The sequence below is a fragment of the Agelaius phoeniceus genome, chromosome 5 (genome assembly GCF_051311805.1).
Source record: "Agelaius phoeniceus isolate bAgePho1 chromosome 5, bAgePho1.hap1, whole genome shotgun sequence".
Classification (NCBI taxonomy): Eukaryota; Metazoa; Chordata; class Aves; order Passeriformes; family Icteridae; genus Agelaius; species Agelaius phoeniceus.
The window spans coordinates 63,966,693-63,994,296 of NC_135269.1; the positions used below are offsets into that span (position 1 = coordinate 63,966,693).

The window sequence follows — 27,604 nt, forward strand, 5'->3', positions numbered from 1 at the left end:
TAATTTATTACCTTATTAATTTATTCCATTATCATTTTTTTAAATTGTCACATCTGTACTTATGATTATGAGTGTAATCCCCACAAATTATCATTTTAATGAGCAGAAGGGCGAGAAAAGAGTATTTCCATAGGACGCTCTATAAGAGGCGAGGAAAGAATTCCAAATTTCTTCTAAATCAGTAAGATTTTACAGGGGTTCAGAGTATTGCCAGTAGCACTGCTCCCTTCACAGTGAGCATTGCAGACCATGCAGATAATAAAGCAGCAAATAGCACTGAAGAGCAGCACCAGTCACGCACCTGCTCCACTGAGATGTTTTTATAAATGACTGTCTGATTCCACTCAGGATTCAGGCTTTTCTGTATGTACTTGGTTCTCCGCTTGTACTCAGCGCTGGATTTGAACAAAGGAAGAAAACATTACATTAGTGATCTTTTGTTTCTTTCAGCTCTAATACAAAAGAAACCCAAAACAGCCACAAACCAAAAATCAGAAATAGAAAAGAGCTGTATCTTTCATTTCTGCAGCAATTCAGGGTTACGAGAGGACAATGAGAGCCTTTGGGATGTTTTCTTTGGTAAGCTTTTATGAGATAGTCCTTTAAAACATCTCCTGACTCTTCAGCAGGCTTGCTCTGCCTTAAACCATTTCAAGATAAAGCATCAGTCAGCACATGTACATAGACTTTGTCCTCTCATTGTAGGTATTGGGCTCTGATTCTAAATTGAGGTGATAATGCATTGATTTCTTTTCCACGACCATCCCATTAGCATTTTAAAGTAGCACAAATTCATTATATTTATAGGTTGCAATCTCTAATTACAGGAATCCCATCTCACAAACACATTTAATGAATGCCATAAAGTAACTAATATCCTGTTAATGATTGAAGCACTAATTTCTTATTGATCCTGTTTTCTGCTTATACCTCTAGCTGTACTGGAAAGAAACATAAAAGTGCATCAGGATCACTTCTTTTTTCTTATGTCAATAGCCAAGAACAAAGGTTTGGCTGCATAATCTGTTTTAAAAATAATTCACTAATGCTTTATATTGTACTTTACATTTCCTGAGTGTGGAGAAAGCAATACACTAATCTTAAACAGAATATGGATTCATCTAGCTCTGTGAGCTTTGGTGTTAGATTTGCTTTCATTTCAATCTTAATTTAACATAAATTTTAATGGAAAACTAAAAAACCTGGGTTGGAGAACATGAGAATCTTGTAATACTTTGAAAAACCCACAAAATCTAAGTTAAAGAAACTCTTTTTGTCAATCTCAAAGTTTATAACTTCTACATCTATTACTAAACAAAGTGTTCCTAGGACTATTTTCCAGCACTTAAGACAAAATGGCACAACACAACCTGCATATGTCATGTTAGACTCTTTTATGGTTCTCCTACAATAATTTATGGTAGTGTACTATTCTCACTTCTGATTTAACTGTTTTGGTTCACACTGTGGCACTAATGTACAAATTCCTTTCGTATGAGATTAACTGAGAAGGATCACCCAGGAGCACATTTAATCAGCCAGTCACTAATGACATACCATAGCTGGTTTATGGTTATGTGAAAGATACCTGTGCTTTACTGGCACACATATGTTAATATGGGGACTTGAGCACTCTCTAAACTCAATTCTGCTGTGCAATGATCGCATCTGATTAATCTGGTTTGCAGAGTGGCTTAATTCTCCAAAATAAGGTGGCTCTATCCAAGCTGCCTACTGGCCTGATATCTCAAAATGAAAGGGATTTGCAGTAATATTTAGTCTCATTTTTTTCTCTAGTTATTCTATGTATTTCCACATATTTTCTTGGATATCTTTCTATCCACTGTCTTTCAGTTTATTGAAAAATATGAAAGGTTTTGGGACCCGTGAAACAAAGTATCTGTTCGCCTCTGCTTACAAGAAGAAAGCAGCAGCTCTCCAGAGTTCAGGGAGTTCTATCAGCCATGGCATGACATGGCAAGGGTGATTTAAAATCTAGGGGGACAAAGAGGATATGAAAATGAAACTCACACAAAACTATTTCTTTGCCTATCTTGGAAAGAAAGCTGAAATACAAAATCTGAATCCATTAAGAAATGAGATTTCAATGGCAAATAGTATTAAGTAATGCAGTTAAAATTCTAAAGCACCTCAGTAGATTTCTTTTCCCACTCTATGGTCTGAGAAAAGCATCCCCTGACTAGAACATCCTGTTTAGATATCCTATGACTGACTGGTTTTAGTGAACTTCTAAACTTTCATTTCTTGAAGAAAGTGGGAAAGAATCCTTTGCGCACTCAGCCAAGAAAATGACACCAACATTCCCTTTCCTTTCTTGGATCTCCTTTTGCAATAGTAGGACTTCATCACCTTTTCAAAGTTTCTGATTCTTTTTTGAAGTATGTGAGAAGGTGATTCATGCAGTGTTGAGTTCCAGAGCTTGCAAAAGATGAAACTGCTGTTAACATGGCAGCTCTGAAATATTCCCAGTGAAGTCCATGGAATATTTGGATCTATAAGGGTGAGCTGAGCCCACACCTGTGTAGTCTATGGTCTGTGTCTGTTGCAGAGGGAGGCAGGAGACCTTGACCTCCTGCAGGGAGGTGCAGAACCAGGCTAAGCTGGATGGCAGATGAAGGTTTCTAGGCCGCTGAAGGGAAGGATCTGGCAAACACATTAAGTTCATATCCCTGATGCACCTTCCTCCCAACGATTTACAGAGGAAAAATTACAGATTAACAGATGAAGATGCTTTAATAAAATGCATTCATTAAACTAGTCACTGGTATGTCACTGATTATAAAATAATTTGCATTCAAAATTCAAAGAGTATACTGTATGAAAAGATACAAATGGCATATCTCTTTTATTTATATTTTCCCTATGATTCCTTAATTATAATTTATTAATATATAATACAATGCATAAATGGCAATGGAAAAAGCATAATAGAATAACCATATTAAAAAGTGAAATAGAATGCACATATGAAATGTGTAATTTTACACTTTCATTTATAATTTCAGTAATTAAGAAAGAGACAGATTACAAAAATCTGTTTATTGAAATTAATCTGCTCATTTTTTTGGTCAGGGTAATAATTTTAAACAAACTTAAAATTGGAGTTGGAATATTTCTTATGTGCTTAGCCTGGGCTGATATAAGAATATCTTGAGAATTGAGCTTTGCCTTATGTTTCCAGGACAAACAAAACGCTCCTAATTTCAATAATTAAATTTTAAGTTTGTTTACCTCAAATAACCACTTTTGGGGTCAAGCAGATTTAATTGTCCATCTGGGCAATTATTTAGAATTATACCTGGCTTTAATGTCTATACACTGTGCAAGGCAAATAGAGAAAAATATTCCATTTCTTTACCAAACAAGAGCCTGTTTCTCTTGACAGTTACACCATTCAAAATCCTGATAGAGGTTTGCATTTAATTATTTTTCAACTTTCAGTGAGTGAGAATGAGCTTTTAGATATCTCTGAACTAAATTCTTCCAGACTTCAAAAGACATTTTGCTTGTCGTAAGAGTTTGGTCTTAGAATAATACTGCACAAAGGAGCATTAACTACTTGTTTCCAGTTCCTGAAATGTCCTAATTAGTAAATGAAAAACAAAACCATACCACAGTTTCATGCCATCAGAACTCAAGAGAACTCTGTAGTTCAATGCACAGGCTCACTGTCTCATTCATGCATACAGAAAATGAAAGAATAAAGTTGGAAGATAGTGGACTCTACCTGGCGTTTTGGACAACCATGACTTGTCTGCACATCCAGAATTTATGGAGTTAGGAACACAGAGGGAGCAGCGTAAGAGAAAATGAGAACAGAGATGGAAGAAAACATGAATAATGAGTAGTTTCTAGTATCAGAATCAAAGGAAATAGAGGTATTAGGAAGAATAAAAAGTCTAGCATGGACTGAACTACAAATAAAAGTTATTCAGCAGCAACCCAAGTTTCTACTTTCCGAAAAAAGTCTGGGCCCAGACTAAAGGCCCAAGTTACATGGAAAACTATAACAATGGCATGCTTTAGAACAATAAACCCAAACAAAACTAATATCCAGTTCTTCATAACTTGGCAACAAGTTTAAACTGATATGTCATAGAATGAACATGCCTTTAGTTCAAACTCTTATTTCCATATCAATGAATGTACCTGCAAAATTCCCACTGAGTGATTTGACAAAAATTTTATGAGACCCTTATGTGCATTTAAAAACTTCTCAAGCTTAAGCACCTCTTCCCCTTACATTCAGCAATAGTTTTTAGCTCAGTGCTACTAAACAATATTGAATACTGTATAGCTGGAATTAGCAAGCCATAAAAGGAAATGTTTGGCTTTATTTGTACCACTCATGCACTTAGTGGTGCTTGCTCATATGCCAAATGGTGAGCTGTGACCTGAGCATCCATTTTCCTGCTAGTTTGAGTAGAACAGAAATACAGATTTTTATTTGCATTGCTCTATCCTAAGAGTCTTTTAGTATGAGCATTATTACACAAGCAGGGGAGTTTCCACAAATCTGTCTTTGCAATATAGAGTCTGATCCATCAGCTTAATTTTAATATATCCATTGTGCCACTGAAGCCAGCAGCATTATTATAACCATGTATTCTTATGCATTCTCCATATACATATGACATTCTGTAACATTAGGGCAAAAGAATAGTTATAATATTGCTGATACAGAAACATATCTTTTAAAGGTGGTAATAATGAGCTATTTGTAATTACAGAGTCAAAAAAATCAATGATCTGTGAAAAAGTGATTTGTGACTTGTATAGTCATTAAATATAAAATTATCAGTATTTCTAAAACCATATCTTCACTCTTAAAAAAAAAAAAAAGCTCCATAAAATACTGATGGAGAAATTTATTTTCTGATGAGTATTTCTTGGCTTTTTTATTATATTGCAACCTTAAATCTACCTTAGGTACTTTAATTTTGTTTTTTTGCAAATCAATCCTAAATTGAGATTGTTTTGAGATGAAGCAACCATTCCGTGCTAGACTTAACATGCATCTTTCTGTATTACAGAAAGTATTGCATCTATTTAGTACATTTTCATTGAGACTGTTGTTATTTTAAATATTTTTACATGCATTGTAATTTTTAAAAGGCAACACAAAAAGAACCAACAAACATATACCTACAGGAATGATCATAAATTTCCTAAGGTCATTAGCAAAATATGTATATTCTCCTGGGAATAGGATCTGACTCTGTATTAAAAATCCACCATTTTTGCTGGTGTTGAACCTGGATTTTCTACAGCAATAACTCTTGGTTCTGTTTATTAATGCCAAGTAGCAAACTTAAACTAAAAGAAAATTCAAGCTAAAATTTGTCCTACACTTACCCCCTCCCTGGAAGAAGATAAACTTTAACAAAGGGGTCGGAGTAGCCATTGTTGTCTCTGGGAGCAAGGTTTCTTGCCTGAAGGACGTGGATGATGAGGTTGCCAAGGTGTTTGTCGTAGTTGATTTGAAGCTATTGAAGGCATTAAAACACAGTAGGGTTATTTGTTACTTTTAGTTTCTGAGTGATTCAATATTTCCTAAACCCTTTGATTAAATTTTTTAGACCTTTGTGTTCCCTCCAAATAAACACATTCCAGAAGTTTCTTTGTCTCTCCTGACTAGAATGAGACGCTAGATCGTCACACTGGACATTGAAAAAAAATGGAAATATTTCATATTCCAGTCAGGAAAAAGTAAAGGAAATTTGAGCCCTTGATATTATTCTGAGCAGTAGCCAGTTTATTGAGTATTAATTACACACATCCTATCTACCTGGAGGACAGGTATGACGAGGATGTTACAATACTATGGAAAGACTCTTAGTGCTAATATAGAAGAGATTAATCAAAGGGGAAAAACTCCCCAGAAATCTATAGGAAGTTAGGCTTCAGTTGTTCTGCTGTTCTCTTTTGAGTGTTTTAAAAGGTTAAAGTCAATTTACATAAGGGATAACCACAAACTTGGTATGGCATGGAAATAAATACGCTGCGCTATAAGAAATTCACAGCAATTCTTACTTCAATGTAAACAGACTGGGAATTTCTAAAGAAAAACCACAAGAAGTGGCCAATGATTAAGGATTAGAATGAATTTAACTATCCTTTTAGTCCCTTTGGGAACAGCAGTGTTTTCCATTCTTCTGGTTGTATTTCATAATCCAACGTTAAAGACAGGTACAAAATCAAGCACTGACTTACATTAGTGACATTTTAAGGGATTGGAGTTGAATAAGAATAAATTATTGGAGATATTTTTCTGCAAACTTATTTCAAAGAAAAAACAACTAGTATCAACAACAGTATACACAGCAGAAACTCCACATTTACCTGTATTTCTCCAGTGATTGGATGGGAAGCAGACTTTGTAGTTTCCGTGGGCTGCGAGATTAAAAATAAATAGATTTTCAAAGTTAACTTTTTTAACAGATGGAGCTTATACTGCTGTATTGCCACAAATTTTTTAAAAAACTGTCTCCAGTTGTCACAGTCAAAACTAATGGTTATATTTCAACAGCACTTAAAGTCCAGCCCAGCCATTTTGATCAGCTTTTATGCAGGTACAGAATGAAACAACTTCAACGCCAAACCTTTACAGTCTGAGCAGACAAGGAGGCATGGGGAGAAAAAACCACATGGCATTAACCCTGCCTAACAAACATGAATGCTGCCAAGAGAAAGAAGGGACCATGCCACATAAACACAGCCATATATTTCTGTCAGTATGAGAAAGGCAGAGAAAGGCAAAAGTTGCACTAATTTAAATTGAGTTTAGGTGAAAGTGGGTCAAAAGAGTGAAAATGGTACTAAAACTAAGTGATGAGTATTAAGTGGATTACACAATTGCAAGGCACCTCATAAACTGTCTTTTACTTTATTCTATGTCTTCTGATAGTCAATTCAGCTGCAACACTTCATCTTCAAATTCCTCCCCACACTTTCTGTGACATGAAATTTAAATTTTCTGTCCTTGCTTTCCTCTCTCCTTTATCATTACATTTGTCTAAGTTTTTGACAAAAAAGCAATAGAATCCTTAATGTTTCTCTCTGCCATTTTTTCCCTCCTGTTTGTTTGTGGAAAATAATATCACCACTTCATTAGAATTCTGAACTCACAAAAATTTGCTGTTCTGTTAAATGCTGGTGGCCTTGAGCCACTCTGGACCAACCTCTAATCTGTAAGCCATCAGTCAAGCAAGAAAGCTCTGTTTTAGCAGTAGGATTTGAATATTTTTGTATTCTCTCCACATCTGCTTCCTTGGTTGATGCAGCAGAAAACAAATGGTGCAAACAAGGACAAACCTACTGTTCTCAGGAGACTGGTCTGGAAGCTGTCATTTCCTATTCCTCCAGATGTGAGCAGCTGCCTGACATTATTCCATGTAATTTGTATTTCTATCTCTTTCCTAGAAGAGTAAAAACCACCTGCCTCTTTTGTGCTGCCAGACACTCCAAGAAAACCCTTCAAGGCTCTTTTAGGGTGTTGGGCATCAACTGCTTAAAATTAGGCCAATGAAGTGCCCACATTTCCTGCACCACAGAATGAAGTTGAGGTGATGCACTGCCCTTTTCAGGTTTGTGTTGAAGAAACATCCTCTCAATAAGTCAGATCTACAGATCAGAACTAACCAGAAAAATCCCAGCTAAACACAATCACAATGAAAACACAGGAGAAAACCAGCCCAAATCTGCCTCTTATAAGGGTATATTCACTGTCTTGTTGCCTTATGCACAAGCTTTACCAGAAAAACAAACAAATGAACAAACAAACCCAAACCAAAACAAAAACCTCAAAACTAAATAAAACTTGATTTGTCTGTAAATGCATTTGCATCCAAAACATAATTCTCATGAAAAATCTTATAATCAGCTTCTCTTAGTACCTTACAAATCTTTTAAAGAAGTTTGATTCATCCAGCAGCTAAAATAAGTTAGCAGTAGTCTGTAAAATGTTCTAAATCTGAAATGAAATTTTAGATTGACAGCAAAATACTCCTAAAACTTGTTAGGTCCTTGACAAGACTATTCAGAGAGTTAATTTCACTGATTTTGCCAAAGACAGGGAGCTACCTGAGGATCATGCAATCTTTCAAAGTAGGCCATAAATGGCTTGTATTTCTCATACTTTACCTCTACAAAGGGATTTTATTATACTTAATAGTTTTGACCTCAGGCTGTACTAGCACTGACAATACTGACACCACCAAAAATAACATGGAGCTAGCTGTGCTGTGGCTACAAAATCACTGATAGTCTAAATGCTCTCATTTTTCATGAGTTGGAATAGTGAGAATAATGAGTGTGTTCACTCCAAATGTCATGTAATATGGATTGTATGAGTATGGAAAATGTAGGAGGAGTTCACAGAGAAAGGAAGGGGCATGATGAATTTGTATTGAGACTTCTGAAGGTGTTAAGCTGTAGTTTGTAAAGTGGACTCTGTAAAAATAAATGTGCAATCTTATGTTTCTATATCATTGTTGAATCACTGTATTATTTACAAGACCATGATTCAATGCATAAAATATTCTGTTTTCTCTGATGTCAGCAGATCTAAAACTGATAATGAAAAATTACCCATATATTTTAAAGAAACATGAATAATTTAGGCTGAAAGATACCTCTCAAGGCCATCTGGTCTAACCCCCAGCTCAGAGCAGGGCTAGCTTTGAAGCTGGATCCATACTGAGAGGCAGAGATGCCAAAGAGTATTTTCCTTTATCATGGCCTCAGTGAGGATTAATTTGCAAAGAGGAAAAGTATTTCACAGTTGACTTTCAGAGTCACTAAAGGATCTGAGGATTTAGGGAAAAAAAACTACTCCATTCTTCATATTAAATGTTTCTATAGGTCATTTATATCCTGGATGCAATCTTCACCATACAATGATCATGCATTTACACTACAAAAGAAACAGGTCTTCACAAGATATTGTCAGCTCAAGGCTTCCAAGGGTTAAATCCCTCCTGTGATGGCTAATCAATTTCTGTCTAATTACTGTTGATACTCCTACATGCACTCACACACCCTGTGTAAAATATGGTGCTTTGTAAGGCCATCACACCTGCTCAGTGATGACCATGAAGTGAAACTGGTCAATTCAAGGCTTTGATGCACGAGGCACTATCACCTTCTGTAGTAACAATAAATATGAGAAAATTGGCACTGCAGAATATGGCAGAGACTACAACAGCATTTCTAGAGTGTATATTCTATACAAACATCCTTTTAAAAGTACTTGCTAAAAATGAAAACAGTTGCAAAAACAAGAGATAGGCAGTTTGGATATTTAGTCTGTCATGATACTTTGGCAGGGCTGCAGCCTGCCAGAAATGCTGTCAGCCCAAGGCAAAGAGCAGTTCCAGAAAGGATGAGCTTTTTCTTCTAACAGAGCTCAACACCATTAGAAACTTGGCCTGAAGTCAATGAACAGAAACTATACAAGTCAACAGGAGCTATGCTTGTTATGAAAGAAATCCCTCTCAACATGATTTTCACAAATAAGCAAAGAATGTTTCAGATATTTACCTGACTAGTTCTGACTTTTGCATCTCCTACATAAAGGCATTAGTTCTAACAAATTTTTGTTTCATCTTTATAAGCCTAGAGCTGAATTTTCATAAAAGAATCCTAAATCCTCTGTGAAGCAGGAAATTAAATTTATGCATCTAACTTTAGGTGACCTGCTACAGTGCCAAAGCTGGGAACCCAGTCTCCTCAAGCAGACAGAATGGGGCACATCTCCAGGATATACTGCACAGCAAGGGCTCATTGATCTCCATACACTGTAAATTTAGGAGTGTGATTCATCCCACCAAATGTGACATCCACATTTCAGTGTAGATGGTGGCATGTGCACTAAGAGCCCTGCTCTCTGCATGCAGTGCCTGCACTCTGATGGCAGGTTTCACCCAGGAACTGTACTTCAGAAACTTATTATTCTCAGTTGCAAAAACCATGAACATGGCAAACAAGCTCATATGTAAATGCATACAATGTCCAGAGTATTCTGTAGTGAATCTAACTATTGACCTAAGGATTAAGCAATTCTGCCACATCCCTGAAGTTAGATCCAGTAAATATTGGCATATGGATTTAACTTCTGCATCACACACCTGAATTAGTTTGTAGAAAGTTTATGGGCATTGTGGCAAGACAGAATTACTATCCAAAATAAAACTGATCAATAAATATCTTCCCAGTTTGTACTGAATTGCTGGATGAAAAAGATTTTTATTTTTGTGTTTCCTCTCACAGGAAAGTTATATTGGCATATCAAAGAACTGTCTGAAATGAGCAGATACCATTTGCTGGTTCTGGTTTGTGCAGTACCTAACATATCTGTCCAAATCACAGACATAGTTTCAACAGCACAAAACTAAAACCATAACTATAATTCAGTAGGAACTTGACAGTCCCAAAAATGAATAAAGGTGCAGAGTAAAAATGTTTAGAAAGCACTTTGCAATGTGAAGCTTTGTAAGTGAGTCAGAAGCTGGATAGTCAGGATAGCCATCAGCAGTCTTGCAAATTGCTTAAGCAAATTCAGTCTTCAAAGAACTGAGTTTCACTTCAGGTCTTGACTTTTTTGACACAAAATGCAAAAATGTGACAGATGACTTTATGATCTAGTTTTCAGTTTTAACTGTGAAAAAATGCTACTAAATTCCCACTCTTCCCTTTTTAGGTGTGCAGATGCACAGAACTTCAGCTGAGGAATGGAAAGGATATGGCAAAGAAAATGAGAAATTATGCTTGGCAAGTTCACAGGAATTAGCTAATGACAAAACACCTTTAAATGGTAAATTTTGTTTTCAATCTTTTCCTGGCTTTCAGAGACATTGCTATGACATCAATATTGCTATGATTATTCATAGCTTGTGGCACTTTGAGCAGCAGTTTAGTACAGAGAGGAAAAATTATAGTCCCAGCAATATCAGCTTCTTTAGTGGACAAAGTACCTCACCCCCATGTAGGATGCACTTAAAAAGCAAGAGCAACAAAGGCTGTAAAGGGCAGTTATTTTGTTTAAAAACAATGATATTAAGTTGTTTTGTTTTGGTTTTTTTTAGAGAGGGAAAAATCTCTTGGATAAATCATGTAATCTTTCTATATGTCCAGATTCAATATCTTAACAGTGATATCACTGTTATCCAGGAAATGAGTTTCCCAAGATGTGCTGGGATTTCTTGCTGCACTAAAGGAGGTAAAGAGGCAGTTTCTTCCTGTCATCACAATGTCCTTGCTCCACAACTTGTAGATTTCTTACCTTGCTGCTGTGCCGCTTTTTGCTCACTGAAGGAGAACCAGGCTGACCAGGGCTGGGAACAGCACTGGAGGTGGCAGAAGTGGTTCCAGAGTGGACATGAGATCCCTTTTCCACTCCTGAAGTAGCAACCAGAGGCGACTGCTGCAGGGAAACCTTTTGGAGCTCTGCAGCCAGCTGCTTGGGATCAACCCCTGGGGACTTTGCTTTATCTACTGGATTAAAGCAAGAGAGCTTTGCATTGATAACAGCCAGCACATCCAGAGACATCTTGCCATGGTACAGGGACAGCAAAGCAATCCTTACAAGTTTTCATGTCATCTGCCTGTATACTTTGAACAATCAAAAGGCATCCTATGGAAAATCAACATCTCTCCCGCAGCATCAACATCCCAATTCCAATCTTTGTGTGCTAGTGCTACTTACTAGTGCTCTTTACCTAAGAAGCTTTCTGAGGAGGTACTTCTAGGTGAAGAAAAACAAGCCTGGCTGATAATTTTGAATCAAACTGGAGCAAATTACAGTTTTAAAGACTGGCCTGTGCTATCACTCATTGTTTGAAACTGGTCCATTTTCACTAAGTATCTGAACTTTCTTGTAAAAGGTTTAAATCTCATTTAAACTTTTTTAAAATCAAGTGGATATTGAACAGAACTGCTCCTGAGATAATTTACACAAAAATGTAGAGAAAAAAGCCTCAAAACTTTACTACCACAAATTATTCACAGAAGAAAAAATGTAAACAAATGAAGGCTGAAAGCCCTGATTCATCTTTCCTACATCACTCACACCTTTGTGAGGCATCTGTAGTAGGAGTCTGATTGCCCTCCCTGATGACCAGGAATGAGTGGGAGGAATTTACCCTTTGGAGACAGCAATTTCTATTTAACACAGAAATGAAGTCAAGTAAGTTTCATATCTGCTAGACTGAATAGAGTTAAAAGGATGCTAGGCACAGCTTGGGTCCCAGGTTCTCAGAAGTAGGAGAGGTTTAAAACAAAACTTCAGCTTTCTCCTGCCTGCTTGGCTAATTCATTTTTCTCTCAGAGAAAATGGAGATTGCTCCTTTCTAAAGCACAAACAGTCTGCCAAACCTCAGAGGTAATGGCAATAACTCTACAGAGTTGTTCCAACTTAGAAACCTCTATAAGATTGCCAGACTAGGAGGAAACATGCCTGCAAGAATGGAAAAATTTTCTTTTATTTCTGTTCCGTCCATTTTGAGTTTTCTTCATTAATAAAAAAGCTGGTTTATTCTAGTTTTTGTCCTTTCCAAAACTGATTTCAGTGTCTTTCAATGCTTTTTGGTGTTTTTGTTTTGGCTTTTTTTTTTAATGTGGGTAGCTCTGCTTCAAAGCTCTGTCATACTTAGTCTTTGCTTTCAATTACTATCAATAACATCAATTTTTAACTAAAGGTAGCTTGATAGTAAATATATTAATAGCTAGGAAATTTTCCATGGTTAGAAAATGGAGGATTCAATCCAGGTAATTGAGGTTCTGGTTGATAAAAGAGCAGCCACAAAACCACAGAACCCAGAGCAGACCCACAGAAGGGTGAGTGAAGCAATCTTAATCTGCCCTGAGCTTGCTGGGGGGCTGCATCACTAGTAAGTGTGGATGTTGATTCAAAGTTAGCTTAGATATGACTGATACAATGACTGAAGCCTGCAGTTTGGTATTGACTGAACAGCAGGAAATCCCCCCAAAAGCACTGCCATCACAGAACTCACATGACAAAACTGAATACTTGCTACTGCATCCCTGTATCCAGTAAGTACTGGGTTTTTGTCACTTATAACAGGCACAAACCTTGTATTAAGCTAACAGGTATTTTCACTGAGTTTTTTCAACACTGACAATTCTACAGTTCTATGAACATAGGCCTTAGGACCTGTGTGTTATCTGGACTTGCTGCAGTTTGCTGGGAGCTCTGTTTTAGCCTCTCTGGCTGCAACTGTCTAATGACCAGATGACTATAACCTAAATTTGTCTGAGTTACACTTCACCTTGTATAGTGCCCACTCTTCATCATTTTGCTCTAGAAAGGCACAGCTGTAATTGCACTGAGCAGACTGAAGTATTTATGACTCCAGATTAATAAAGCAGTTTACAGGAGCAGAGGCCTGGGGTGGCAGCAGAAGGTTTGGACACAGGATGGCAGATGAGGTCCTGGGGACACCAGCAACTCCTTGGCCAGGTACTGACTCAGGTGCAAACCCAGGGCAAAGTAAACTTTGGGGGCAAAAGAAGGAAAAAGGACAACAACATATCACATGTAAACCTCACAGTACCCAGCACCCACAGGCACTTTTCCTCTGGGCAGCTCTCCAACCCCTCTGCCCCCAGCCTGTAGGGCTGCCTGGGGTTGTTGTGACCCAGGTACAGGACCTGACATTTTGTCTTGATGAATCTCATGCAATTGGCCTTGGCTCTTCAATCCAGCCTGCCCAGACTCCTCTGCAGGGCCTTCCTACCCTCCAGCAGATCAACACTCCTGCCCTGGTTAGGGTTGTCTGCAAACTTGCTGTGGGTGCACTGGATCCCCTTGTCTTGCCTTTTTATATAAGGCATGGTTGCCTTTCTACCCATGGAAATATTTGGGATGTAACATCAGATCTTACCATACTAACATACTAGTTTATATCACATCCAATTTTCAGCTGCTATCCAGCCCTACAACATCAAAGCAACTTCTTGTCTCTCACCTGCCCTTACTGGCTCATGCAGCTCCAGGTGCTGGGGATTCTCAGAGTCCGAGAGCATGTTCAGGTCCCTAAAGAAAGCAAGTGGAAGCCTGAGACAAAAGAAACTCTTTCCTCATACCCTCATTATTGTATTAAGTCGGTAAATGAATAGTGGTTCATGACAGAAAGCAGCTCCCAAGCATGGTCCCTCCTTAGCTGATATATATTTGCAATGCTGTTAAAGAGCTGAGAAGAAAAGCTTCTTTTAAGGTGAAATCTTTAATGGATTTAATGCAAGTGTATGCATTTCTCATGATGCTTAAATGACTTTTATCTAAAGGATGCAGATTTCACTAGAAGTCCAGGTATTACTATATTACCTTCTTTTTCTAACATCAGTAAACTCAGTGAACTGCATGTTTGTCATGAGAGGAGATTGTGGCCTGACAATGGAGTTATCATTGTTTATAAAAGCATAATTACTAGCATCTGATTCAGTTTATCTCTCCTTCTGACTTTAAGAGAAAAACAGAATAAAAGGATCTCCCACAGTCACAGTGAATTCTTGCTTATTATTCCATTGATGTTTTGTGCTAACAAAGGTTCCACCTTAACAACTGTAAATTAAAATTAAAAAAGTTTAAAAGAAACAAAAGCCATGAAAAGCCAAAAAGAAATGGAAACAGAAAGATGGGGAAAAACTCACAGTCTTACACATATTTCTGCTTCCCCACTCTGCTGAATAATAATGCTCTGAACCTCTTCATAAGTTTTCCCAGTCAAGGGGATGCCATTCCACTCCAGCACCTGCATTCCTAAGACAAAACAGCAAGAGGTCAAGGGCTCAGATTTTGACAAAGGCATCAGTTAGATCCTTCTTGCCTTGCTTTGACAAGACAATTTGATGTGACATTCAGTGAATGTTGTTCAAATGGCACAAGACATTAGCATTTCACTTCACACAGATTAGATTGTTGAATGTTATTGTCCCTTCAGCTATAACTTACCTGCTGAAACAAGACAGGAGATTAATTCTCTCTGTTTCAAACTATGCATGCACCCTCCATAGTCTGGGTTCCATGATATTGAAAAATGTTTCCAATATCAAAACCATGCACACCTACCTGCATGGCAAGAAACCAAAACACTCTATACCAGACATTTCCTGGCCAGCCATGGTCTTGGAAGATAACTGTTTCCCACAGTGACAAATTGCTGCTAAGAAGCTGAGCTTAAAAATGAAATAATTTGTGAATGTGATTAGATAATTCAAATATATTTTCTTTTCCTTGTCACTTACAAAAATACAAAAAATTGAAGGGCTTGGAATGACCTATTTTAATGAAAAACATGTGCCTCCACATTTCAAACATCAGCCTGGTAGTATTCAGGTTTAAATTTTTCTTCTGTACCTTTTCTCATAAAAAACGGACAAAACAGATGAAGGTACTTCATTGTGGAAGATACAAACAGAACTATATTAATCAGGCTGAAAAATATTGAATAAGGATCTGGTCTGCTGTGTCTTCCAAGTGTCCCAGGACTGAGTCAGGAGACTCAATATGGTTCAATGTATCTGCACAAGGAAGTTTTTGCAGAGTACCTGCACAGTGTTTTACCCAGCATTTGCAGAGTCAATTCCCCTATAAATCATGTGAGGTATATTCTGATAAGATAAAAATTTTTTTGGTTAAGGTGAAATGTTTACACAAAGCAAGCCCTAAATTCATATCTGGGACTTACACCTGAGGTCCTGAGAGCTAGGTTCAAATTTTGAATTAATTAGTCATAAGAACTCCAAACAGATTTACAAGTGTCAAAATCCAAGCCTCTGGCTCTAATGGGAAAAAAATTGCTTAATGGGACAAGATAATGAATTATTAATAGTCGACTAAAAGCAATGCATTGCAAAACATCTGAAAACCACATCACCCACACAGCAAAGAAAACCACAAACACTTAGCTTGCTACCACTTACACAGATAAAACCAAGTCTTCACCTGGGTCATATTTTAATCTCAAAGTCCTGTGCTGTTGCATATAACAAATGGGAAAAATAATGAAGTGAAATGTGGAGATAAACTCATATAAAAGCATGTTGCTAAATAAAATATAATGAAAAATTTTCATGGAATAAATCAGACTAAATTATGTGACAATGAAAGAATATGAGAAATAAATATACACATTTGTATTCCAAAATTTTCCACCGTATTCCATGAATTAGGAGTTGAAATATCAGAATTGCTCATAACTGTTGTCAGCCAGAATTTATATTTTTGTTTGTAGATGTTTACAGAAAAACAAACAACACAGAACAACTAAAAAGTAATGCTCATAAGGCAGTAAAGCCAGCTGCCTAATGTCAAAATAGATTTGACTTTTCCTAAAATTTAGCCCCTTTCATTTACCAGCCATGATTCAAAAACATGATCTTGCTTTTGCTTGTCAAAGCAGATCTGATTTTAAACTCAGTTCCTCTGGAATAAAGCAACAGTAATTATGAACAAATTCATTTCCCCCTGATTTTCAGTCATACAAATATAACAGCATGAGCTTGGTCTTTAGGCTTCTAGAAAGGAAGGAAATGAAGTTATTTTTGTATTTTTTTTTTAATGTGTGCCCTCATAATGCTATCATGGCGTAGGATGTAATGTATGACATTATGAACCTCATGATTAAGACAAACAAAACCCCCATTTCCATGTAGAGGCAAGGAACAAGAACAAAGGTTGAAAGATTTAGATATTTTAGAGAGCAGCTAACATCCTTATATTACCAAAACAAAAAAGCTTTTTCAACAAAACACTATGAGTTACTTGAGCTACTATTAACAACTCACTTTAATTTAAAAGACTGGCAGGGAGAGCTTAGCTGAATACAACTGCAGTGCCAGGATTTGGAAACCAAGTCTGATTTCCACTGGTGAGAGTTTCAACAGTGTGTGCAACAGCACTGCAGTCACTCACTGGTCAGAAGGGCCACACACACATGAACAAAGCAACAAACTGAAAGGAAATTGAATTTCAACAGCCTCAGCTAACACAGATATCCATTTAGACTGTCAATATAGGGCTATTTTCTTTTTATTGTGTACCTTGTGGATCCATGAGTGTTTAAAATCAAGCAACTTAAACGTCTGAGCTGATCAGACTGATAGCCCTTGGGTCTAAAAGAGAAATGTAGGTGAAAAGCTGATTTCTTTTTTCTCAGCATGTAACTGCTATAAATATATGCAAGTCTAATTAACAGAAAGAGAAAAAAAGTATTGAGAAGTCACATGTGACTTGTGATTAAAAAAACAAATTCCTAAGACCAATCACATTCTATCACTGGCCTTTGGCAGTCAGGACATGATAGCCACATTTCAAAAAGTTTGTATGCTTCAGGTCATCAGTGTAGTAGGGCAGAAATCAAAAAAAATAGGAAGATGAGAAAACCTGCGTTGCTCCATGGAAACTCTGCTGAGGAAGTACTAGCCCTGATAATCAAATATATTATTTCTTCTAGCATTTTTCTTTCTTTTATTATTATTTTACTGGGTAAGCAACAACTTAATTTTAGCAATATCAGCTCCCACACTCTCAATAAATATATCTTTCATTCCATCATCCGGGTGATAAATCTGTACTGTTTAACTGAATGTGGTTGTAGATATAACATTCCAACTGATAAAACAGCACAAAACAAATTACAAAATATGCAGATAGAATAGGTCTCTGTATTACAGTTTCTGTCAACTGGAAGGCACAATATTTTTCTCAGTTTTCACTCATATTACATGATTTCTAATATTTTCTCTCCTCTTCAGACTCATCTTTCAGACATAAGCTAGCAGCATGATTACAGTTGAAATTGAAAGGAATCTGAAAATCATCCAAGGATTTGATTACTCTAAACACAAGTCTTGACATAGTTGATTCAAATACAGAAATATTAAACCGAACCACGGAACATCTCTTGAATTTTGTTCCCCTTTGTAACATAATGTACACTATTATAAAGCTAATCTCAGTCACTTTTAATGCACTATTATACTGCAGCTTCCCTTATTCAGTGTACCCAAGGCACCCAAGAAGTGGAAAAACTGCTGTTTGCTGTGTCACTAAGAGTTTGTAATTATTTCCAACTCTACTTGTGTATAAAACCTATTAGTTTTCCATTCATTTTAAAGTCTCAGAGCTGCTGTCCTACTGGAATTTAAAAATATCTAAATATTAAAATCTTGGAATACAGCCTCTGATTTTGTTTGCACCATAGTTATACCCACAGATTGCTGGGGCTCATTCTCTGCTTCTTCATAGTCTGTATTGTTTATGCTTATACATCATAAACATGTCATTTTGAATTGCATTTTTCACTGATCTAATGCTCATGAAGGAAAATGAAATTGGACTCTATAGATTAGCAACTTCAATCAGTAAAATAAAAATCAGTGAATATTAGCATCTTTCTATATCAAGTAAGAATTAAAATTCAGAAACATTAGTTTGAAATCCCAGAAAGTGCTATAAAAGTAAAATGAGGCACTCAGAATAAGGAGAAAAAATATAAACCTGCAGTCTAATACTCAACACTAAATTAATTTATAGTCTATGCTCTCCAGTTATTTTTCTTTTATTTCTAAACCTCTTTGATGGTTCAAAATAGATTGATGGAAGTCAATGTGTTAATGTATTTCCCCAAACTGAATGAATCACACCAAAACTCATTATTTTCTGTTGGCACCTTAACTTCTTCTTCCATTTGTCATTCCCTCTCAAGCTGAATATTTTCCACTTATTACAATAATTATTATATAGGCAACACTCATGATTCTTAAAAATGGATATGTTGTTCATCGAGTACAAATTATATAAGGGACCCTCCTATGCCTTATGGCTGCTACACTACTATAAAATGATATTTATAAAAGTATGGTCAGAGCAAATGAGGGGTACTTGTATTTGAGGGGTACTTGGCATTTTTGGCAGCTATACACCCCAACACTGACTTCAGATTTAGACACATGCTGGCACATGAGTCCATGTGTCTCTAAATCTGAAATCAGTGGTGGGGTGTATAGCTGCCAAAAAATGCCAAGTACAGATCACCCTTCAGTCTGAACTATGCTAGAGCAACATGTGATGATCTGCTTGTACTTGTGTGACCTAATTCAAGTTCTGGAGAGTTAAATGAAGCTTAGAGTTACTGTTTATGAAAACAAGTATGATACAAATGATATGTTTATAGCGCTTTCACCATTACTATAGCCTCAAAGATCAGTTTACATTAGAGTTGCAGACAGATGATCAGTTATACCACACTGAACAAAATGTTGTGGTGCATTGTAATTATTCAGTGTTTTAGAAAAAACAACTGTTTTTTTGCAGCATGTTGTTTGTCACATTATATCACAGCACAAACTGGCTTGCACTGGGCAATTAATATGCCTATAAATAAGAAACCCAACCAGCCCCTGGGTTGACAGACAGGAACCTCAACCAATTACATTCCATCGTAAGCTGCTGACATCTCCCTGGTCAGGGAGCTGGGTGGTGTCAAAGATCAATGAGTTACCCAGGCAAACTCCCTTTTTAAAGAGGGGCTGGAGGAATGAGCTCTCTCTGTTGCCACATGAACATCAGGTGAGGGCTGGTCTCTGTCTCCAACCCACTCCCTCTGCCTTCACAGTGTTCACTGAAGCTGTAGAGCAGAGTGTATTTACTTCATTTTCAGTAACGTCATATAAGAGATTATAATGATTTTGCCAAAGAAATGAGCATTTCACAAAATGCTGTAATTGACTTGAAAGTCTTAAACATTTCATTATTAGACTGGGCTCAAAAAAACCTCCTCTTTTAAAAGCAGTTTACTATTAATTCATATTTTTTAATATTATATAATAATATATGGTAGAATGAAAAAGTCTGTTAATTCCAAGTCACCATAAGATTCACCTAAAGATAGTTAACAATGAGGCTGCAGGAATTTCTCTTTGCTGTCTCTTTCATGAATGGTGAATAGCTAAAACCATTATTTTCCTGGGAGTTTAATGCCAGATATGAATTCAGACTAGTATATCCCTGCCTGCATTATATATTCATATTTGTGAATTCCAAATTCAGTGAGGTTTTTTCAGTTTCTCTTTCTGAGGAATAATTTATTCTTCTTTACACAAATGCAGTTCTGTTAGTCTTCTTTCAGTTACATCTGTGAATTGAGAGATATTTGGGCTTGGCATTTTCCTTTGGAGGGGCAAAAATCACATGCCATGAGATGCAAACAAACAGTTCTTGTGGAAGTTACAGCGTATTTCTAAAGAATCACTCTCTTTTTAGTTAGTTTCTATTCTGCCTAAGAATTTAAATTATGACAGCAAGCATGTCAAAGTCTATATAAAACACCCTTCTATTGTCGTCATGAGACCTCTCTCAAAGTTTTTGCAATGGTCTTGGGAGGTCTGAGGTCACTTGGTTCGTTCTGCCTGCAGAAGAGGTGACTGAGGGGAGCTCCAATCCTGGTCTACAGCTTCCTCAAAGGGGAGGTGGAGGGGCAGGTGCTGATCTCTCTGGTGGCCAGGGATAGGACTCCAGTGAATGGCATGGAGCTCTGGCAGGGGAGTTGGGCTGGGTATTAGGAAAAGGAACAGGCTTCTCATGGAAGTGATCACAGCACCAAGATTGCCAGGAGCACTTGGACAAGGCTCTCTGGCACATGGTGTGATATTGTATTTGTGGGGTGCCCCAATGTTGGAGGGAATGATGAATCTGACTCCAGGTCTTCAGAAGGCTAATTTGTTATTTTATGATACTTTATTATATAAAATAATGCTATACTAAACTATACTAAAGAATACAGAAAGGATACTCACAGAAAGCTAAAAAGATAATAATGAAAACTTGTGACTCCTTCCAGAGTCCCGACACAGCTTGGCATTGATTGGCCAATAAGTCAAAATAACTCACAGAAAACCAATGAAACAACTGTTGGTAAACAATCTCCAAACACATTCCAAAGAATCAAAATAGAGGGGGAGCAAAGCACAGGAGAATCAAATCAGATAATGATTGTTTTCCTTTTTCTCTGAGGCTTCCCAGCTTCCCAGAAGAAAAATCCTGGGCGAAGGGATTTTTCCAGAAAATATGAATGCCAAATTGTGATGCTTTGGACTCCCCTGCCCCTGCCCTGTGTCCCTGTTCAGGGGCAGGCATTGGACTCAATGATCCCCTGGGCCCCTTCCAGCTCAGGATACTCTGTGATTACATTCTGTGATTCTATGAATGAAATATGAGGGGGAATTTATGTATGTAGAGCTCCCAGAAGAATTTTGCTGGAAGAAAAGAGTGATTCGTGGCACATAGGTTAGCATGTCATCAGGATCCTAACTCATTAAAATGCAGTTTCATAGGACATTTTGCTCAGGTAAGGAAAAGTAGCTTAAAAAAAGACAAGGCAGGACCATATTGAGCAAAGCTTTGCCTAAATCAAAGTGCAGCCTGAGACTTTAAAAAAGACTGGCAGGAAGACAAAGAACAGGGTAAAGACCCTGAGATAAGAAAAAAAGGACAGAGTAACCCAGCAACAATTTCCAGTGTCTTGCAGGGGTATGAGGCAGAGAAACAAAGATAACCACCAGCTTCTGAAAGTGTGCAAAAGGCACATCTCTGAGACCATCACACAGCTGTCAATTTATGATCCCAGAGGGTGAGAAACAGGCTCAGCAGTTGGCATCCCTTGCTCTCTGGACATAGCAATTGCATAGACACATCCTGGTGCTTGGGACAGAATGGCTGTATTTGAAAAGTACAGCAGGGAAAGAACTAATGCCAAAGACAAGTTGCTCTTAAATGAGGACCCCCAGAATGCTGAGTCTCTTGGGGCTTCCTGAAGAGGCTGTCCTCACACAGAGCAGGGGGGTCTAACCCTTGCTTGGTGAATTCCTGGCTGGTCTCCAGCAGTGTCACCACTAAGGGATTACAGAGGCCAATTCAGAAAGTAATGGAATAATTAGGATAATTTAAATACTGAAAGCCTGCTAGGAAAGAGCAAAGGCCATGGTTATGCATTGCATGCCAATGCTACTTAAGGTCATATAGAAACAAGAACAGAAAATTTTTGTGACTCACAGTGAGCAAACACCACTGTTTAAGCAAAAAGTCAAGCCTTAATGAGAACGGCTGAAGACCTTAAAATGCCAGTCTGTCACATGGCATAGAGTGAGATCCTTACTTGATGTGTTTTAATAGGAGTCACTCTGTCAATAATCATCCTCTGTACCCCGGGAGTAATTTTACAGTTCTGACATTATGTGATTATTCAAATATAAAGTAGAATTTACACACTATTATCTCATTTGTGAGACTCATGCAACCTGAAAGCTGAGGAAAGTGAATACAAATTTCTGGCCAGTGCTATGCTGTTCTCATCTCCTATATGTATTTTTCATATAATGCATATAAGTCTCCTTTTAAGAAAAGTTTTTTTGGAACTTATGCTCTGCATAATACCAGATAAAGTAAATCCATGATATTACCCCTGAATCAACTTGTTTGTGTTCTAAATCAAGTTGAGCTAATTTTTTCCATCGTTGGAATGACTTTATTTAAATGAACATGTTCTATGTTTCTCTTATAGTAGTTAAATGTACGTTTGTACAACTTCCTGATGCATTCATATCCATAGCTGTAAAAAGTATGCAGAAAACAAGTGTTTGATAATTGGCTGGTTTCAATGGACCACAAGTGAACCACGTGTGAAAATGCATAAAATTATCTGGTTATTTTTATTCTTCATCTAATTTTGAAGAGATTTAGAACAATAAAGAAAAGAGCATGGAAAGCATTGTGTGTGTCTGCAGGGAACAGCTGTCATGCACACATGCATACAGCTGCTTTGGTTTTCCCTTCTTTTGGGATTAGAGTCAATGTACCAATTTTTGGCTGTAAAAAGGTACGTGTCTTGCCTCAGTAGCTGTCTAGGAATTTTGAGTAGTTAATGAATGAAGAGAAGCAGGTTCCTCTTAGGATGGCTCATCTCGGCTGACATCTTTTTGGAATGAGATGAATCACATCCCTTCTTCCACTTATGGTTAGAAAAAGAGCCCATAATACAAGCTGAGGTAAGATATTTACTTTTCAGGCACCTAAAAATATGTGTATTGATTCCCTCCTTTGTCATTTAAGGTGATAAATCTGTCCTAGAAAATGAAAAGGACTTTTTTCCTCAGTTTAGCAAACTGACAGCTGTACCTTATCAATGAGAAGGAGGAACTGAAAGATAGTGAACCTCAGGTGAAGGGAATTAATGGGGCACCATCAGAGACTGAGCTGTTAGCTCTGCTTCTGCTACAACCAGCCAGGTGAGCAGCACAAACACACCAATTAGTCTCTTTAGTTTCTTTATGTGTTAAAAGGCACAGTGAAAAGATAATATTATTGTACATTAACTTTGAGATGGCCAAGTGACAAGTGTTATTAGTAAAGCTAAGTGCATCAGAAATCTTACTAACAATAGAGTTGTAGGAGATAGTACTTGTCAAGTAGTAAGGGCTGGGTATTAACTCTCCAAATTTTGTATCCCTATAACTCATTCATAAAGGAATTTAGTGATACCTGTTAGGCTTATTCAACCCTAAGAAGTAGAGGTTCCATATGTACTAGAAAAATGAGAGACACTAATGATTACCTGTTAGAACTAATGTCATTTTAACAGGAAGTTGAAAAACTGCAGGATTTCAGTTCTCAATAATTACTTGTTCTTCAGAGTTTAGTGATAAATGTAGGCACAAAGCTCATTTTTAGGAGCATCTGATTAGCAACACTAATGATAGTCTGATTTTGGTGCTGTGTTCAGAGCAAAGAAGTTCCCTCATGATGCTGAGGCTACTCAGCTCAGCCAAGATTGGAGATCCCAAAGCAGCCTTTCCTGGAAGCTCAAGCCATGTCTTGCACAGTCTGAGTTAGGAACTAAGAATCAAAAAAAAAAAATCTGATTTTGTGAGTAGCTTTTATGAGTAGAATCAGAGAGATCTAATCAATCTAGTCATGAAAACTTGTGCATGTTCATATTTAAGGGTGCAGTTCAAGTGGCTGTACTGGTTTTGATGTGATAGAGAGACTTCTTTCCACCTCACTGCAGAGGAGTGAGAGAAAGGCTGCACAGAGTGTAGCTGCCTACCAGGGTAAAACCACTTTTACAGAACTGTAACAGGAATTAGAGAAAGGAAAGTGAGCCCCCGCAACGACTGTCATACATCTCAGAATGGTCCATGCTATGCTATTAAAATTGTCTTAAAAATAATAATATAAAATAGTTAAATAAAATTTCAAATTAAATAATGTAAAATAGTTAATATTCTTCTCAATACCTTAGAATGTAATTCTGTTGGTGTTTACACATCTTCAACATACTTGTTGCTGCCAGCTGATTTTTTTTATTAATATCTCTTTATACAAATTTGATCTGCAGTACTTGATCAAAGAAGTAGCATTATTCTAATAAATAGGTTCATTGTAATAAATGTGGAATTCGTGCATGACGAAAGAGCATTGTAAATAAATGATGCAGGATTACACCCATAGTTTTGCCATTCTCTGTAAGGTTCTTTAAAAGAAATTTGAATGCACAATTACTGAAGCTATTCTGTACATGCAAGATTGGATGATGATTATCTGGCAGCTATATACCTAATCAACTTCTATGAATACTCACACGCATTCTGATTAGCAGCAGCTGCTATTTCTTCTCATTATCTACACTAAAACAAATGATCTCTTACCAGCCAGTCCCTGTGTATTTATGTGTTTCTTATGATAACAATTAATGTACTGAATTCACCGTGTAAGCGCCCGGAAGACAAGCAAAACAAACTTATGATACCACATTCCTTGACTGATAGCTACAGTTGTAGAAATTAAATTTGTGCCACTCCAGGGAAAGCAGTTTCCTTGTGGGAGAAGTCTCTGTTACCCCAAACATGACAGCAAACACAGGAATGCCCTGCAAGGCCCTGCTTGCAGCTGATGACCACCCAAAGGAGGGCAGGGCTGGTGGCTCAGGGCTCACTTTCAAACCCCCTGAAGGCACATGGAGCTTTTCTGCTGAAGCAACAGCATCAAAACTCCTAAGGAATAAAACTGCCTACGAGATGTGATTTATGGTTTTGAGATGGGTCAAAACTCCTAAGGAATAAAACCGCCTACGAGATGTGGTTTATGGTTTTGAGATGGGTCAAAACTCCTAAGGAATAAAACTGCCTACGAGATGTGGTTTATGGTTTTGAGATGGTTCAAAAAGATGAGAGTTGGGCTTGATGTGGAACTGGGTGATGAAAGGTGCTGGAAAGATGTGTCCCCAGCCTGAGTGCTCTGTGACAATGGTGTGGTGCAGGCACTCGACCTACTGCTCCTGCTTCTGCACAGCAACCAGAAACTGCTGCCCAAACAGGCAACCCCTTGTCCTGTAACAGCAATTGCAATAAGCCTGTCTACTTTGATGCTTTCATAGTCTCCACTTAGCAACTACAAACTAGCCCTAAGACAAACTGTCCTTATTTCTTCCAACTTGTTTTAATTACATATCAAAACCACATTTAAACACTGAACTGTTACCAAATTCCCAGCATGGCATCCTCACATTAACTTTACTAGGTATTGCAGCAGCTTATTCTCCTTCAAATATATGCCCAAGTGAGAAATTGAGCATTATTTTTTAAACTGCCAAACATAAATGTTAAACTGACATTTCATCTGTAGACTCAAGCTTGAATATATATTATGGGTCAACAAGGACAAAGAAATTTGATCACTTCACTTCTTAATCTTTTAAGACTTCTGTCATTTCACCAAAGCTATCAAATATGTCTAAGTCTTTTTCCCAGGCATCAAATACTAAGATTATTGTGTACAATAGTAAAATAACCATTTCTGCTTTTTTCATGTCAAACCATTAACTATTCTTTCCCAAGCAAAAGGAGGAAAATTAGCTGCTGTAATTTACAGAACAAAAATTACATATTTTCTTTATTTTACGGAAAATTTAAGTAAAAGGAGCCTCCACTCAAATCTGAGCAATTGCATATATGAAATATTGGGAATCAGTAATGCAACAATAGGTAAAAATAAGGCAAAAATAAAAAAAAAGCCAATTGGAACTGCAAATCCCCCAAACACACTGAATACAATAAAAGAGTGAGTCACAAATTATATTGTATCCTTTAGAGATGAAAGTTTTTAAGCAATTTTTCTTTGGTAAAAAGTATCCAAGGAATTGCTAAAGTGCCTATGAACTCATCCCGTTTCAAAGGCATTTCTTTATCTTCGCCACAACTAATAATTACTTTCTCTTAAAGTAACAGAACAGGTTAATCTAATTTGATTTTTTTAATAGATGAAAATAAATACTCTATTGAATTATTGAATGATAGTATCATAGAAGGCTTTGGGTTGGAAGAGACCATTAAGATAACATAGTTCCCAACCCCCTGCCATGGCCACGGACACCTTCCACTAGGCCAGGTTGCTCAATTTGCAGTCCCATCCAAACTGACCTTGATATATGTACAATATATTTTAAAGAAAATAATTTTTCCCTGTTCATTTCAGTGAATCGAAGCAATAGAAATAAAATTTCCAATCTTTTTCCTTCTTTGTCCTTTGCTTGGAGGCCTTCAGGAACACTTCTAATTCTACTGTATCTCTCTTCACATGCAAATGAGAATAACCAAACCCATAATGCATCCTGAAAATCCGTAAATGTAAATTGCAGATGGAAAATTGGTTTCATTAAGAGATGGATCTCTTCAAAGCATGTAGTTTTACAAATTGGATTTCATCAAACTGACTATGACCTTACTTGTACCACTGAATTCAGTGACAGCTGAGCACAAAGCATGATGTTCAAATTGTAGTTCTAATACTAATGCTCACATTCCAGCTGGGGATGATGCTACTGGGAGGGCAGGCTCAAACAAGCAAGAGGAGATATTGCATCTTGCAACACATATAAGCATAATACATCTATTCAGACATCACAGATAAATATTGTATCTGGTGGCTTATCTGATACAAGAGGTACACTCTTATGTTTTCTTACCTGTTTTGCTTCCTGAAGAACATGACATGCAAATAGGTTATCCCTAACAGTTTTTTCAGGAATAACAATTATTTGCAGTATTACTCTTTATGGCAGTCATTGTAAGAGTCCATAGTCTAACTCATTTTTGCTAATATACTCTGCAAGTGTACACATGCTGATATAAACCCCCTGGGCTAAATATTTTGTTGACGTAGTCATAATTTCTACTGAAAGAGATAGCAATGTCCATGTAGCAGAAAACTTGCTTAAGGATGGTGTAGAATAATTTATGTGACTGACAGAATAGCTAGTTTAATTTCACCAATAAACAGATCAGAACACTTAGGTGCAGTAATTTAGTTTTATGTGTTGCTATATTGCTACAATTGAGGAAGCTGTGAGATGACCCCAGTTCATAAATTTAAAGCCAGCAAATACAGAAATCTTTGTATTACCCATGTGGCTTATTAAGTCTTCACCTATAAAAATGCATATTTCATCTGAAGACATGTGATTAAGGATGCTGAATGAGAAATTCTGCATGTGAAGCATTGACAAGCATA

At 37.1% G+C, this 27,604-nt stretch overlaps 1 protein-coding gene across 9 annotated transcripts in view; it reads right to left on the reverse strand.

The window, feature by feature from the left end:
• PCLO (piccolo presynaptic cytomatrix protein) overlaps positions 1 to 27,604 on the reverse strand; it is a 324,118-nt gene that overhangs the window by 71,092 nt on the left and 225,422 nt on the right. For 5 of the 9 annotated variants that reach the window (XM_077179156.1, XM_077179154.1, XM_077179153.1 and 2 more), the window contains exons 11-17: positions 14,692 to 14,800; positions 14,007 to 14,074; positions 11,303 to 11,514; positions 6,364 to 6,414; positions 5,377 to 5,507; positions 3,749 to 3,775; positions 302 to 395 (exon numbers count right to left, since the gene is read on the reverse strand). In XM_077179156.1, coding sequence (XP_077035271.1) covers positions 302 to 395; positions 3,749 to 3,775; positions 5,377 to 5,507; positions 6,364 to 6,414; positions 11,303 to 11,514; positions 14,007 to 14,074; positions 14,692 to 14,800 — 692 coding nt within the window. Of the gene's footprint in view, positions 1 to 301; positions 396 to 3,748; positions 3,776 to 5,376; positions 5,508 to 6,363; positions 6,415 to 11,302; positions 11,515 to 14,006; positions 14,075 to 14,691; positions 14,801 to 27,604 lie in introns of those variants that run through there. The other 4 variants (XM_077179155.1, XM_077179152.1, XM_077179158.1 and 1 more) reach the window with 3 other exon arrangements.